The sequence below is a fragment of the Petaurus breviceps genome, unplaced genomic scaffold (genome assembly GCF_028583685.1).
Source record: "Petaurus breviceps papuanus isolate PSGF00001 unplaced genomic scaffold, PetGlider_PUasm1.0 688, whole genome shotgun sequence".
NCBI lineage: Eukaryota > Metazoa > Chordata > Mammalia > Diprotodontia > Petauridae > Petaurus > Petaurus breviceps.
In genome coordinates, this window is record NW_027186457.1 from 11,114,753 (window position 1) to 11,130,611 (window position 15,859).

Here is a 15,859-nt window from a genome sequence, read left to right on the forward strand (position 1 = left end):
AAATGCATTGTGTTATAAAAATTAGAGTATTATTACAATGAAAAACCATTTTCAACCTTTCATCTTAAAGATCATGGACCACAAACTAAGAATTCCTATTCTATTAGAAATATAAGCTCCACAGGGGCTGCTAGGTGACACAGTGAATAGAGCACTGGCCCTGAAGTCAGGAGGACCTGAGTTCAAATCTGGCCTCAGACACTTTACACACTTACTAGTCGTGTGACTTTGGGCAAGTCACTTAACTCCAATTGCCCTCCAAAAAAGCAAAAAAAAAAAAAGAAGAAAAGAAAAGAAAGAAATATAAGCTCCATGAGGATAGGGACTGTCACATTTAGCACATAACTAAGCGTTTAAGAAATGCTTTTTCCATTATTTACAGAACTAAGGGTAGCAGTGAAGAAGAAATTCATTCCAGATATAAGGGAAAGTCAGTATAAGGCATGGCCATGGAAGGCAGGAGTATCTTCTCTAAGGAACAAGAAGACATGTTTGGCTGGACTACAGAGTTCATGAAAAGGAGGAGTTTGTAATAGAACTAGAAGGAGTTTGGGGCCAGCCCTTTCTCAATGAGAAGTCTAGCTCAGCTTTATCAGCCACCATCTACAGAACACAGAGTTGGGGTGCATGTGTAAAACTTGCACAGGCCAAAACCTTAAAATACAGACAAAAAATGTCAGATCTGGACACTAAAGATATATAGTATTGATTGCTTACCATCTCAGGGAAGGGAAGGATGGACAGATACAATTTGGGACTCTTTTTTAATCTTAAAAAAAAACTCTTTTTAGCTGCAATTGGGGAAAAAATAAAATATTTTTAAAAATGATATGTGGTACAAGGGCAAGACCATTGGACTGGGAAATGGGAGATCTGAGTTCTTCTCCCAGTTCTACCACTAATAAATACATTTCCTAGTTGTAATTCCATATATGAGAACCTGGCTAAAAAAGCTGTCCTTTCCTATCTGACTCCTAAACTTTACTGCACTGGGTTTTAGGCTATCTGCAATGTTTTTAAAAACCACTTCCTTCATCTCTCCTAGAAGTTTCTAGGGATCATAGATTTAGCACTAGAATGAACATCAAAAGCCTTCTAATCTATCTCCTCCATTTTATAGATAAGAAAACTGAAATCCAAAAGACTTAAGTAACTTGCCCAACGTCCCATATCAGAGTCAAGTTTCAAACCCAAGTCCTTTGATTCAAAGTCCAACTATCTTTCCAACAGAGCCTTGGAAGTTCTACTTTGACTTTAGCTCCCTGAATGTGAGGGCCACTCTTCTATCTGGACTCAAAGATCCTTCCTGGGGTTGTAGAATTTCTTACCTTGATTGGGCAGCCACCTCCTTTGATTTCTTGAAGATCTTAATGGAACTATCCCCCTCCATGTTCCATCTTGTCCCTACTGGTTCCCTCTATTCTGCTTAGTTGGCTTAAAGTCAGTTTGCTAGGCAGTGATTAAGAGGTTCTCTCCTCATGGTGAAAGTAGGTATCTTCACCTACTATCAAGTATTTTGACCCAGTTGCCAGTTCCATACTCTAAGGAATATATCTCCCTCATGGGCACTCTCTCCAAGAGGGGAGCCCTTCCTGTTCCAAAATCTCACACCTTTCCCTTATACCTATCTCCACTGGGAGTCTATTAAGCCAGTTCAAGGAAAATTTATAAGCAGATAACTAACATCCTGAACTCAAAAGAAGGATCATAACTTTATGAAATTGTTACCCATTTCACCCACTGACCCAAGCTATCTTTAAAGATATTTTTTCAGATGCCTATTCAGGGAGTAGACTTTCAGAATTCCAGTATCATATATTTGCAACCAAAATACATACATATACATATATATACATATTCAATTTTGAAAAAATCACTTTCTGTATCTCAATTTCTTCATGTCCAAAACTAGAATATTAAATAAGCAGACTTTCACATAGATATGTTATTGTAATTAAGATTGTAAAGAAAAACCAACTGATAATTAGAGCTATCCCAAAGTGGAATGGACTGCTTCAGGAGCGAATGGATTACTCCTCGAGGATTAAAGGTCCTTAAGCAGATGCTGTATGAGCCCCTGTCTGGTATGTTTTAAAGGGGGTTCCTTTCAGAAATGAGTTGAAACAAATGGGTTCTAAGTCCCTCACAATTCTGATGGTCTGTGACCCCAAATTTATGATTAGCAGAAGGACAGTTTTTTGTTGATGTCAGCTATTTCAACTCTATGCTGTCCTCTGGTGCTTTATCCCCTGCCCCATCCTGTTGCTGCTCATCTCAGGACCGTCCCCACCTCCACCCCATCAATGTGTTCCCCTTTCCTACTCCCGTGGGCTACTGAATGGAGCTGGAGGAAGTCAGACAACTATGCTGGAGGCTTACATTATAAATTCACTTTATCCTACTTCAAATGGGCCCTGACCGCAACAAGGCAACCCTTTTATTCCTCCTTAACGGATTCTCTATCTCACTCTTCACAGAAGTCATTTCGAATCTTTTCACTCCTCAAACCTCTTCCACCCCCATCTCAGTAACCTTGTCTCTTACTTTTCTGAGAAAATCAAGGTCACTTGACCGGAGTTCCCTTTTATTCCTTCCTCTTCATCTAGAAATCCACTGATATCCCATACTTTTTACTCCTTTTTCTAAATCTGACAAAAAAAGGAGCCCTTCTCCTTCTCCACATGTACACTTGATCCTATCCCCTCTTGCCTTCCTTGACAGACTGTAATCTCAATTATGTCCCTAGTCTCTCAAATTTTCAACCTCTCCCTATCAACTGGTTCTTGAATATGTCTACATACCCAGCTCCAGTCTCTCCCCAAAAGTTTTTGTTCTATATCACCAATTGTCTATGAGACATTTCAAATTGAATGACCCAAATATATCTCAAACTCAACATGTCAACAACTGAATTAATTAACTTCTCCCCCAACCCTCCCCTTTTCCAAACTTCCTTATCTCTATTGAAGGCACCACAATTTATCCACTCTCCCAAATTAATAATCTTGTCATTTATCCTTGACTTCTCCTCTCCCTCCCCTCACTTTCCTAACAGTTACCAATTCCTACTATTTCTACCTCCATAACATCTAATATCTGACCCTTTCTCTTTACTCCCATAACTCCCACCTTAGTCCAGGCCCTCCTCATTTCCCCCCTGAACCACTGCAACAGTGTCCAGATTGGTTTCCCTGCCTTAAGCTTCTCAACACTACAATTCATCCTATGTACCACTAAAGTGATTTTCCTTAAGCACAGAATTGACTACATCATTCCTTTACTCAATAAATTCCAATGGCTCTCTATTACCTTTAAAATAAACTATAAACTCCTCTGTTTGGCTTATAAAGTCCTTCACATGTTAGCCCCAAACTATGTTTCCACCCTCACTAAGCACTATTTCCTTTCCAATGTTGTCTCTCTGCCAAATTGGATTTCTCTCTACTTCTTCATATACTACACACCATCTCCTACCTTTGTGTCTTTGCAATGGCCCATGTGTAGAATGCACTTCTTTTTCTGCCCCTCAAAGAATCTCTCTCTTCCTTTAAGATGCAGCTCAAACACCATCTTCCATGCAAAGCTTTTCCTTATATCCACCTCACTCCCATAATCCCACCTCTCCTCCCTTCCAAATTATCTAGCATTTAACTATTTAATATTTATTTGAGCATGCTTTCTTTATATTTATTATATATGCTTTTCCTTGTCTTACACATTGGACTATAAACTCCTTATGAGTAAGAATTGCTTCCTTCATTGTATCTGTATCTTCAATGCCTAGCATAATTGGGATGTAGAAATAGACTGAATTATCTGTGTGATGATTTCAGGGAATTACCTTTGGCTATCTTAATCCCTCTAAAGACCTGTCAAGCACGCCTCACCAATGCCTGTTATGACTTCACATTTTAACTCCCCTTACAATTAGGACATCCTTCAAAAAGGTAAGTTATATATCATTAGACCTTTGTCCTTGCTTCTCATACTCTTGCTGTATGATTTTCAACCCCACTCCTCTACTGAGATAGCTCTATCCAGTGAAGCCAATGATCTCCTACACATTAAATCTTTTGGCCGTTGTTGGGTGATCATTTTCCTTGGTCACTGCTGAAGATTTTTGATGCTTCCCAACCCATCCCAAAACTCTCTCCTCTATCAGCTTCCATGAAACACTATTTCTCTTCTCTTTGCCTACCTTTGGACCTCTCCTTTCATTCTCCATTTCCAGATCACATCCATCTCCCACCTTCATAGTGTGGCTGTCTCCCAGGGCTCTGTCCAGTACAGTTTTCTCTTTCCTTATGCACACTAGTTCAATGATGTCATCTGCTTCTATGGGTTCAGTTATCATCTTTACACACACCCTAACCTCTCTCCTGAGACCCACTTCTGCAAGACATCTGCTAGTTATCTGCTAGACAACTCCACCTAGACATCCCCTGGGCAACTAAAATTCAGCAGGCCCAAAATGTAACTGATCCCTCACCCCCCACCCCGTCTCCATCACCAGCCCCTCCTGCACATTTCCCTCCTTCTACTGAAGATGCCATCATCCTTTTACTCACTCAGATTAATAACCTCATAGTCATCCCCGATGCGTCATTTTCCCTTAGCTCCCACATTCAATCAGTTCCTAAATTTTGTCATTTTTTGGCTACACAACATTTTTCTCATTCACTGTCTTCTCTCTACTCACACAGCCAGTACTTTGTTTCAATCTTTCTTCCCCTCTTTCTATACAATTCTAATACCTCATATTTCTTTTGACCATACATCATAGCCTCTGTAATTTATCTGGAGTTTATTACAAAGAAAGTATTTTAACATGTGCTTTATAAAGTAGCATCTGGATTGAGAACATTTTTTCTAGTCCATCTTCTCTTCTTGAGTTAGTTACATGGCTTATATTGAAAAGAACACCAGAAATGTTCTAGAAATTATACTTGGAGATGAATTTCATTTTTCTTTATTATGCAAACATATACAAAAAATATCCATTAAATTTACTAAGACCCAAGATTTACGAATAATTAACTGCTATTTTTGCAACAAGAACAAGTGGCTCAACATTTCTCTGGCTGTTAAATTCAGCATGCATTTTACAATTAGGTATTTAAATGACAAATCCGCCTCTGCTGTGCATGGTACCATTTGGCTCTGGCATTTTTCAATGATGCACAGCAATATGAAATTTTGTTTCCCATCTCGTGCTTATCAAATGGGCCCAGGGTGCAATTTGTCCTGTCAATTGACTCCTGGGTGTGTGAAGCCTGGAAAGATTGTCATTGTCACTGATGAAGACAAAAGTGATTTATCTACAAGGCGTTGAAGTGTGCCTCTAGAGACAAAGTCAATTTATAAAAATGACGCTACAATGAAACATGCCTTCTCTCCCCTGGTCCCTTCTGTAGAGTTGGTCCGAGGATGGTCAAAACAAAGAGTTGTTCCACTCAGTGGTATGAAAACAATTTGGTTCATGACAAAGCTCTGACATCTCCCCCTTCTGCTTTATATTCAGGAGACTTTATTGGGTTGGTATAGAAAGTGGTAAGCAAGAGTCCTCCAGTCCCTAACATGTTCACAATGACTAAATGTTATAAATGATGAATCAATACTGAGTGTGCATCCTGGGTGTCATTCTGACAAATGGCTTCACAGAACAAATGCAAACACTGTGGCAGAAGAAAAATGCCACCAACTTCGGTCCTTGGGTCCCTGTAAACCCTGCAGCTGGTTCTGTAAACAACAGCATAACTAGTTAGGAAAAGAGCCAGAGAAGTCCCAGACATTCAGAAAAAAGACAGCATAGAAGTTGTTTCTGGAGAAAGTCATGAGATGGCCACATTAAGTGGCCAACTATAGACTTAGTGCTATTAATAGCAGGCCTGAGCCACAGAGGCACAAAGGATGAATATGAAGAGGTTAATATAGTAATGGCCCATTTATCTGGGATTTGGATTTTGAGAAATTTCAGCCAGCTGGGAAAGGGCTGAATGGGGAAATAAAGCAAATAAACAAGCAAACAAGCTAAGAATTCTCTGAGCAGTGAGTCATGATGAAAATATCTACAAAAAGTCCAAACCCCAAGGGTTACGTGACATGACTGGTTGGTTGGCCAATCGGAAGCAAAGGAGCATTTTTGTTGGCTTGTGATAGCTATTACCAGAGGCCAAAGCAGTGCAGGCCAGTAATGAGGGGGTAGGAAGAGGAATGTCAGGAGGCCTTGAAGTCTGGGCTAGGGTGTAGCCACAAGCTAAAGGTCAAACTCACCCTGGTCTCTACTTCCTGACAACTCACCCTTTCCTCACTCTATTATTACGCCATAAGCTCTGCCATGGTATCCTCCATGCCTCCCTCCTTGTATGAATTAATCCACTCATCTTGGAAATCCACTCTGGGCTGAGATGGATGGTCCATTGAGTGTTAGGAAAGAAGAGATTCTGTAAGAAAATTCTTTAATCAATACATATACACACATATGTATGTGTCGGGGGGAGGGCAAGGTACTCTCTATATTCTTAATTGGGTAAAGTGGCAAATTATAGAGACTGTTATGCTTGAAGTACATTGGGGTATCTCTAAGTCAGGAATCTCCAAAGTAGGATTCATACTATGAAGGAGTGAGAGGAAGTCAATATCCATCAGGTTGAACTAAATGTATACTTGGAAAAAAAACCTCTCATATCTACATACTTAAAAACCTGTAAGAAAAATTTTCTAACCCATTTAAAAATCTTCTGTTTCAATGAATTTTAAGCCCACTTGACAAAAAATATAAAATGAACATATTTTAGACGTTTTTAAGAACAACTGAATGAAGTGAGGAACTTGGTAATTCACTAACTAAATATCAGTCAAAACTTCTGAATAATTGGTGGGTGGGACTGAAAATAAGAATCATGATTTGATAAATATAGCCAATAATATTCCTTCTTTACTTGGATTGAGGTTACTTTGAAAGGCATCCTTTTCATTTGAGATAGCCATTAAAAACAAGTATCAGAATGAATTAAGCTTGGAATCAGACCTTTGAATGGCTACATCACAAAGGGTACATCCAAGATTGTAAGAGAGAAAAAAGAAAGTTCATTGAATCATGTTGCTTTCACTTAATATATTTTTAATAATATAATTAATCATTTTGATGAGAGCAAAAGGCTTTGTACCAACAATATAAAATATTTAAATATTTGTTTCATTTTTGTTTTCCATCTATGTATTTTGCAGTTTACAAATTGTTTTAAAATAGAAAATAAATAAATCTACATACTTGGCAGGTTTCAGTGATTTGAATGTAGTCAAAAATGATGGAGATCATTGATCTAAGTAAGGAATCTCACAAAACATCTAGTCAAACTATCTCATTTTTCTCTTTAGAGAAATAAGCCCAGAGAGGACAAGTGATTCAGCTCAGGTCACCCAGGTAGTGAGTAGCAGAACCAGCATTTGAACACAAGTCCTGTGACCCCACAAAATCCCCTTTTCCCACTAACTCAAATTTCTAATTATAACACTACTTCTTTAATGCAGAGCAATGGAGGCCTGGAACACAGACATAAGAAATGGAAGAAGGCTCTCCTGGGATTTTCTAAGATGAATGGGCTGCCTCTTCAAAAGGCACATTTACTTGAAGCATGAGCGTGACTCATAGGAAGCCCAGCTCCCCAATCCTGATGGTTGGGGATGAATGACCAGAAGGTTCTTTTCATTACTTTACAAGAATCACCTGCTCACTGGCTTGCAGGAAGCCTCATTTTCAGCTGCAGGAGGAAATGACTATTGGTTTCAGGTGAGCACATCTCTACAGGTTCAGGCAGCATATTTAGAGGTCTTCATTCCAGTTCACTCAGCAGAAGCAAAAGGCTTTCAGAATAGGGCTGACAAAGCCATCACTAACCTATGAGTCAGAAAATGTCATCTGACAACGACAAGAAGGGAAGTGGTGAAATGCGGAGAGAACAGCAAAAGCTGCAAGGGAGCACATGGGAGAGGAATGAGAGAGATCTCCTAAGGGAGCTCGGAGTTCTTGGGAAACATTGTCTTTTCTCCCTCCTCCTCTGCCCCATCCTCTATTCACGAGCATATACGACTAATTCCTGGATTTCACTTAATATAATAAATATGTACCTGAAGAGCTGCCTGCAAATCAATTTTTGTAAATTGAATCAAATTCCTATTCATAGGAAATAGAGGAAAATGAAAAATCCTCTCGCAATATAAATTGGAATGGTTACACAATGTTTTCTCTATTAGGTAAATTTGGATTTCAATATATTGGGTTGTCACAGTCTCATGTCAAAAATGTGGGGCACATTGACTTCCTCCCTATTTGATTTTTACTTTCATAGGGTCATAGAATTCACCTTGAATTAGGGTGACTGATTTAAATATAGTGACATTAATCTCTTGACAGAAGAGGGCGGGGGGAAGAACATGGACAAAATTACTATTTTCTAATGACCACTTCCCAAGGAACTGCTTTTACAGATTAGAATGAAGAAAGAATACGTGTACTTTTTGGCAGGTGCTTTTATTTTCTCTATCTTTGGTAGTAAGGTCCTATCGTGTTTTATGTTGCTTTTTGTGTCAAATATTCTTGACAAATTTCAGGAACTACTTAGAAAAAGACTGAGCCCTGGCAGCTTTAGGATAGCCATCCTGCTCAGGAGAAAGACAAAATAGAAAGGAAAAAGAAAAAAAGTCCTCTTCTGCTCTTTGAGTCCTAAGACAAGGGTTTGGGGATGGGAGTGAAACGGTAAGGAAGAAACTTGTCCTCTTCCTCTCCTTCTCCCTCTCTTTTTTTTTCTGTCTATCCTCCTCCTCCTTCTTCTATTTTGATTTCTATTCTTTGTTTTGCTTTTTGAATGGACCTTTGATACCATTGGTTTAAGGAGTTCCCAGTTAGGAACTCCCTCTACCAAAGCAAGTAGTACCTTCTATTTTAGACTTATACAAAGCACTAAGAGGTTAAGGAATTTGCCCAGCATGTCACAGGTGGGACTCTAGAGGACAGGAACACACTATCTTTGCTTTAACATAAGATTAATTTCCTTCCTTCCTTCCTTCCTTCCTTCCTTTCCTTATTCTTCCTTTCTATCCTTATTCTTCTTTCCTTTCTGTCTTTTTTTTTTTCTTGACTGGGTGTTCTTTCCTCACCAAGATTGGAAGCACAGATGTCATTCATAGGTCCAATCTTATTCTTACTGGCATGGGTAAATTTTGGCTTGTTTCATTTCTGACCTGAGTCAGATCACCCCTTCTTAGGTAACCTGGTTGCCCCCTGCACATAGTGGCTTATCATTTTAATTCTGAACTTAAAGTAGACACACAATTGACTCAACCCATTATAGCTCAGAACTCCCAAGCGAAAGAGATTTTCCAGCCTTAGTCTCCCCAATAGCAGGGATTACAGGCATTTGTCACCATGCCTGGCCTTATTTCCATATAGATTCTGTCACCACCACCATTATCTAGAGAGTCATCTCTTGCAGGAGGAAGGAAGAAATGGAAGGAAGGAAGGAAGGAAGGAAGGAAGGAAGGAAGGAAGGAAGGAAGGAAGGAAGGAAGGAAGGAAGGAAGGAATGAAAGAAGGAAAGGAGGGAGGGAGGGAGGGAGAGAGAAGGGGAAGTAAAGAAGAAAGGAAAGGAAGAGAAAAAGAAAGAAAGAGAGAGAGAAAGAAAGAAAAAAGAAAGAAATTGGAAAAAGGAAGAAAGATAAAGAAAAGGAGAAAAGCATTTCATCAAAAGTAACACATAGGTAGATAACATGTAGTCCCTCAACTCTACAGTGTTAATTTCTCTTTCTGACAAGTTTATAACTATAGATTTCAGAAACTGAAAATGGAGCCAGTTTAGTGAAAATGGAAATATTCCTCCAGTGAAGGAGGTTTTTCCTTGACAGATCCATACTTATAAAGTCTATCACTTTCCATTCCTCCAATATTAGTTCTTCCTCTGCCTTCCTAGCCCTTCCTTTCTCTCTCTGCTGGGAAATATTTCATTTTAGGAGGAGCAAACAGCTATAACGGCACTTCAAACGCCTTTAATTGGCAATCACAGACCCTGGCAGAAACAGATGTGGCTCACCCAGGGCCAGGGAGGCCGTTGCTGCCAGGCTCATGGCTAACTGCTAGAAGTCTGAGTTCAAGTGAAAGCATTATGGCATCCTTTCTTCTCTAGGCTCAGGAATTATGTTCTTGGCTGGTGGCAACTGAATCTGGGAGGTGACAGAAGGAATGAGTGTGGGTTCTGGGACCCCCCATGTATCTGACACATTCCATTGCAAAACTGGCCAAATAGTGGAAACCCAAAAGAAGCCACATTTTTCTCAGACAGAAACACATTTAGTTAAAGAACAAAAACAAAACCACATGGGGATAGTCTATTTACCCTCCAATCTAACAGGCTCCTATCCACAGACATGCCAAGAGTCAAGCAGACACAAAACTTGTTCAGATCTGTTCTAGAACAATCCTTGACACTTGAGCAACTATAAATCAAAAAGAAGGGGGTAAAAATATAATTCTGGAATGGAATGGAATTGTTGGTACATGAGAATTGGTCAAGAACTTTTTTTTAAGGGAGACTAAGAGGGAAAAATGAACAGGTATGTTTAAAAAAAATAAATTTTGAATAAGGAAAGGGAGGGACCTTCACGTCTTCCTCATATAAATTCATATTAATTCAAAGAATTAACTTAAAATCTAATTAAAGTCCCAAAATAACCACCCATATTGGAAAAAAAAGGTGAACACAATTTCTACTTCTTTCTACTTCTACTTGTATGACTTTATACAAGTTATTTGAAATCTCTAGACTCAGTTGCCTTAACTGTAAAATGACAGAGTTGGACATTATGAGGGGTTCTTAGCCATTTTTGTGTCATTGACCCCTTTGGCAGCCTGATGAAACCTAGGATCTCTTCTCCTAGATGAAGCTTTTCTCAGAAAGAAGTTTTCAAATGGAGAAAATAAAATACACAGGATTTCAAAGGGAACCCATTCTATTGGAATAAAGCTATGATTCTGTTTTCCTATCCAAGTCCACAGACTTCTTGAACTTTATCTAAAAACCTCCAAAGTTTATGGACAACAGTTTAAGTACTCCTGGATTAGAAGATTTCTAAAGCTCAATCCAAGAAGCATTTACTAAACTCTTGTGTCAACAAGGGACTATGTGCATGGTACTGAAGAGAGAACATAAGTAAAATTAGCAAAACAATTTCTGCCTTCAAGGAGCTTATATTTTTCTTGGAGAATATGAGTTTCTTATTGTTCAGTAATTTCAGACATGTCTGACTCTTCATGACCCCATTTAAGGTTTTCTTGGCAAAGATACTGGACTGGTTTGCCATTTCCTTCTCCAGCTCATTTTAAGGTAAGGAAACTGAGGTAAAAAGGGTTAAGTGACTTGACCAGGGTCACACAGGGTGATCTTTGAACTTGTTACAGGCCCAGCACTCTACCCAATGCACCATCTAGCTACATTGATGTCAACCTCAAATGGAAAAGGCCACTAAACCATGCATGAGTCATACATACATAAAGATCCCTGAGGGCCACACATTGACTTTGAAAACCACATATTAACATTATCTATGTTCCATTATATTTTTGTTTTATTAAATAGTTCCCAATCACATTTTAAATTGGCTCAGTGTCTTTCACACTTCTGCTCTACACATTTCCCAGGTAATATTCCTACTTCAGAGACCTGAAAAGTTATTCCTTCCATCAAAAACCTTCAGTTGCTTACCATTGCCTACCAACCAAAATAATTGATAAAATTCTGGTTCTAGCATTGAACACCCTCCATTATCTGGCATTAATCCACTATCCAGACTAAAATCATGTTTCTCTTTGCATGATTTATCTCTCAGATATGTTGGATTACTTTCTCTGTCATCCTTCTCTCTTTTTACCATTTTTCACGCTGTCTCTCAAGGTGGTAATGAATTCTATTAACCATCTATTCTGCTGTAGCTCCTCTCTTTCTTCCAATTCCTCTTCATCAATAAAATATTCATGGAATCAAGATTTAGAGCTGAAAGGGATAGCAGAGGCCACTTAGTTATAACATCCCCATTTTAGAGATGAGGATACTAAGACCCAGACAAGCAACTTGACCAAAGTCACAAAGATAGTAATTGTGAATTTAAGCCATGGTCATCCTTATTGCAAGCCCTATTACTTATCATTCTGCCATATTGAGATGCCAGGTAAGTGACCTGTCTTTCCTCAGATTTCTCAAAACACTTGACTCAGATCTGACCTTTTCATCTCACCATCTCCTGCACCCCATTTATTTAAATATTTGTCCTTCCCTGTACTTGACTGCAGTTTCCTTAAAAGAGGGTCCCAATCAGGTTTAGATTCCCAAACTTAGTCCAATGCCTGGTAGATAGTAGATGCTTAAGATTTCTTGAATGAATTGTCTAGTATTTGACACTTTCTCAAGAGCACTTATAGATGAGTTGAAAAGAGTAGACCAGATAGAAGGAAAAGAATACAGGTAGGCTGGTGTTTCTGTGGCCATCAATGCCCATCAGGGGAAGCATCACATTTGGACTTTTACCACCTCTCTACCCAATTCATTATCTATGAGGAAACGGCCAAGGCATATTAAGAAGATGAAGATCAGAAGAACAGGTGGACCTGAGCAAAAGATACAGGGGAAATCTATGTAAGGCACAACCATTTTGAAGACATTCAGTGATCAGTTTTCAAGATCTAAAAAAAAAAGATTCCAAGAGAATGGGGACGATCATAAACAATACTAATGTTACCCATTTCTCTATTACCCACCCACCTACCACTACTGACCTACTTTTTTATCTCTAAAATATGATAATGGTTTAGGTGTGCATCAAAGTTATCCTTACTGTAAGTCTGAGAAGGGAATAGGCAGCTTTTCTCCTGGATTTTCTACAGTCAACTGCATCTGCATAGTCACACACTGACTGGAAGGTTTAGAGTATGTAAGTTCTCGCTGTTCACAATATACACACACGTGATTCTGAAGAAAAAATATGCTAGTGAATAGAGCATCGACCGTGGAGTCAGGAGGTCCTGAGTTCAAATTTGGCCTCAAACACTTAACACAAAAACTAGCCATGTGACCTTGGGCAAGTCACTTAACCCCAATTACCTTCCAAAAAAAAAGAAAAAAAGAAAGAAAAATATGCCATCTGAAAGATTCCCTTTAAACAAGTGGGTCACATACTTATGTTATGATACTGTTGAATTGGACCATGAAATAGAGCATGGAACAAGGAGAGATATTTAAAAGCATGGTGTCATACAAAGTACAAAGAAGAAAAGGAGTCATTTATGGGCATTCTCATTTGGCAATGATATCAGGATGATTGTAATGAGCTCTGAAACACAGCAGGTTCTTCTCTCTAAGTCCTATGGTCACTCCAAAGCGATTGACCTAGCAATCAACATAAGGAAATTAAAAAAAAATAAGGAAATCGATGAAAAAGGTAGTTCATCCAGGTTGTAACACATGCAAGGAGGTAAGATGACTCACTTAGTGTCGAGTCATTCTGTCTTGGAAAAAGCAACAGATATACAATGATACAGAGATATACTTCTAGAAATGAATAGAAGGAGGAAGCTGGGCTAAATTGCACTTGGAAAACTGACCATTCAATGACTTCAAGCAGCTTTCTTCCCCAAAAGCCCGCCTTCTTTCTAATACTACTGTTCTCTAGGTGATGCTCTATCGGCAAAGGAATACGTCAGAAGAGTCCCAAGGGCAGGGAGCTCAAAGTAAAACAGGATGGCAAAAGGCAGGCTGCACCGTGTTATCAATGTTGACTGGCATGAGAGAAGGCATGTATGGGATGTAACTAGAGACATATACAGCCAGAGAAGGAAGTAGACAGTAGACCAGTCATGTTAGAAGAGTTAGAGTTAACAGAGGAATGGAACATAGCCTAAGTGGTTCTCTGTTATCCACAAAGGGGTAAGAAGCATAGAGAGAAGTTTTTGCTGTTTTGTAAGAATCCTCTATGGATGATGAATGGAAATATTTTGGCATAAATTGCCCCAAAAAGAAGGTAATAAGTAGGTAGCAATCTGTACCTGTGAAGGTAGAATCTACACAAAGGAGATTATGGATCCATAGAAATATTTTATTGTTTATATTTATTTCACAAAATATTTTCACGCACATTATCTCATTTTAATCCTCTGAAGTGGTTATTACAAGTATGACTATTTCTACACTAGAAAAAGTTGAAGGTCAGAGAGGCTAAATAAATGTGGGCAATTCACTTGATTCCTCTGAGCTTCAAACTGCTCCTCCGTCAAATGAGAGGCTGGATTGACTAGTAGGGCCCTCACAACTTTAATCTAATTCTGTGATCCTCTGAGTCTAGGATTCTATGATAAACCTAGCATATATCAAAAGTAGCCATAAAACTTAGATCATGTGACTCCTTGACCACTGTTATTTCCATTACAAGATGTCACCAAGAGCCATTTAGAATCCACTATACCTTCCCTGGTCACTTTCCTTTGGCCATGTTCTAGTTTGTTAATATCTGCCCTAAATATGTTGTTGAAAATTATGATAATACTCCTGATGTGGCCTGAGAATTGAAGAGTACAAAAGGAATACTCCCTCCCTTATCAAGGTTCTGCATTTCTACTAAAGCAACCTAGGGTTATATCAGGGTTTTTTGGCAGCCATGCCTCACTGTTACCTCATTTGGGGTTAGCAGCCAATAAAAACACTAGCCTTTTTCACATTTACTGCTGTGCAAGCCAGGTCTCCCTGAAACTATGTTTGGCCCAGTTAATTATATTAACTATGGGCAGCAGTCATGTTTATCCTCATTACATTTTATCTGATTAGCTGTGATCCATCATTCCAGCCTGTTGATATTTACTTCAATATTTATTTTTGTCATTAGCTTTGTGTTACCCACAAGTTTGGTAAACATTTTTAATAAGCTTTTTTCCCCATAAAACCAGCTTCTAGTTTTATTAGTCCAATGGTTTTCAGTTTTATTAATCTCTCCTTTGATTCTCAAGATTTTCAATTTGGTGTTTAATTGGGGATTTTAAATTTGCTCTTTTTCTAGCTTTTTTTAGTTGCGTGCTCAATTTATTGCTCTTTTCTTTCTCTATTTTGTTGATGTAAGCATTTAAACAAAAACTGTTCTCCTAAGTATTGCTTTGGATGCATCCCATAAATTTTGTTAGGTTATCTTGTTGTTGGCATTGTTTATAATGAAATTATTTATTGTTTCTATGGTTTGTTCTTTGACCCATTCATTCTTTAGGATTAAATTATTTAGTTTCCTATTAATTTTTAATCTATACTCCTGAGGCTCTTTATTGAACATAATTATTATTGAATTATGATCTGGAAAGGATCCATTTAATATTTCTGCTTTTTTGCATCTGCTTATAATAGTTTTGTGCCCTAATAAATGGTTGCTTTTGTGAAGGTGCTGTGGACAGCTAAGAAAAAGCATAGTCCTTCTATTTCCATTTAATTTTCTCCAGAGGTCTATCATCTCTAACTTTTCCAAAATTCTATTCACTTCCTTAACTTCTTTATTGTTTATATTATGTTTAGATCTCTCTAGATCCCTCACCAGTACAGTTTCTTTACGATTTTTTACTGTTTTACTATTTCTTCCTGTAACTCAGAAAAGGAAATGGTGTTTATTCAGGATGTTTTATCCTTCGTGAATGTACACAGACTCATAGCGGGCTCCTCTTTCCTTTTCAAGGGCTCCCAAGTCATCTGTTTAGCAATCTGTTACAATCAATGTCAAGTACACTTATGTTTAGTTTCTAGAATCTACCTTTTTCTCCTTTTGGAAATGGACATATTTGTCT

General features: G+C 38.4%; 1 protein-coding gene across 3 annotated transcripts in view; it reads right to left on the reverse strand.

The window, feature by feature from the left end:
* PID1 (phosphotyrosine interaction domain containing 1) overlaps positions 1 to 15,859 on the reverse strand; it is a 281,609-nt gene that overhangs the window by 21,240 nt on the left and 244,510 nt on the right. The window contains exon 1 of one of the 3 annotated variants that reach the window (XM_069104611.1): positions 4,199 to 4,317. The exons of the other annotated variants lie outside the window; for them this stretch is intronic. Coding sequence (XP_068960712.1) covers positions 4,199 to 4,255 — 57 coding nt within the window. The 5' untranslated portion in view covers positions 4,256 to 4,317. Of the gene's footprint in view, positions 1 to 4,198; positions 4,318 to 15,859 lie in introns of those variants that run through there. 3 annotated transcript variants of the gene reach the window in all.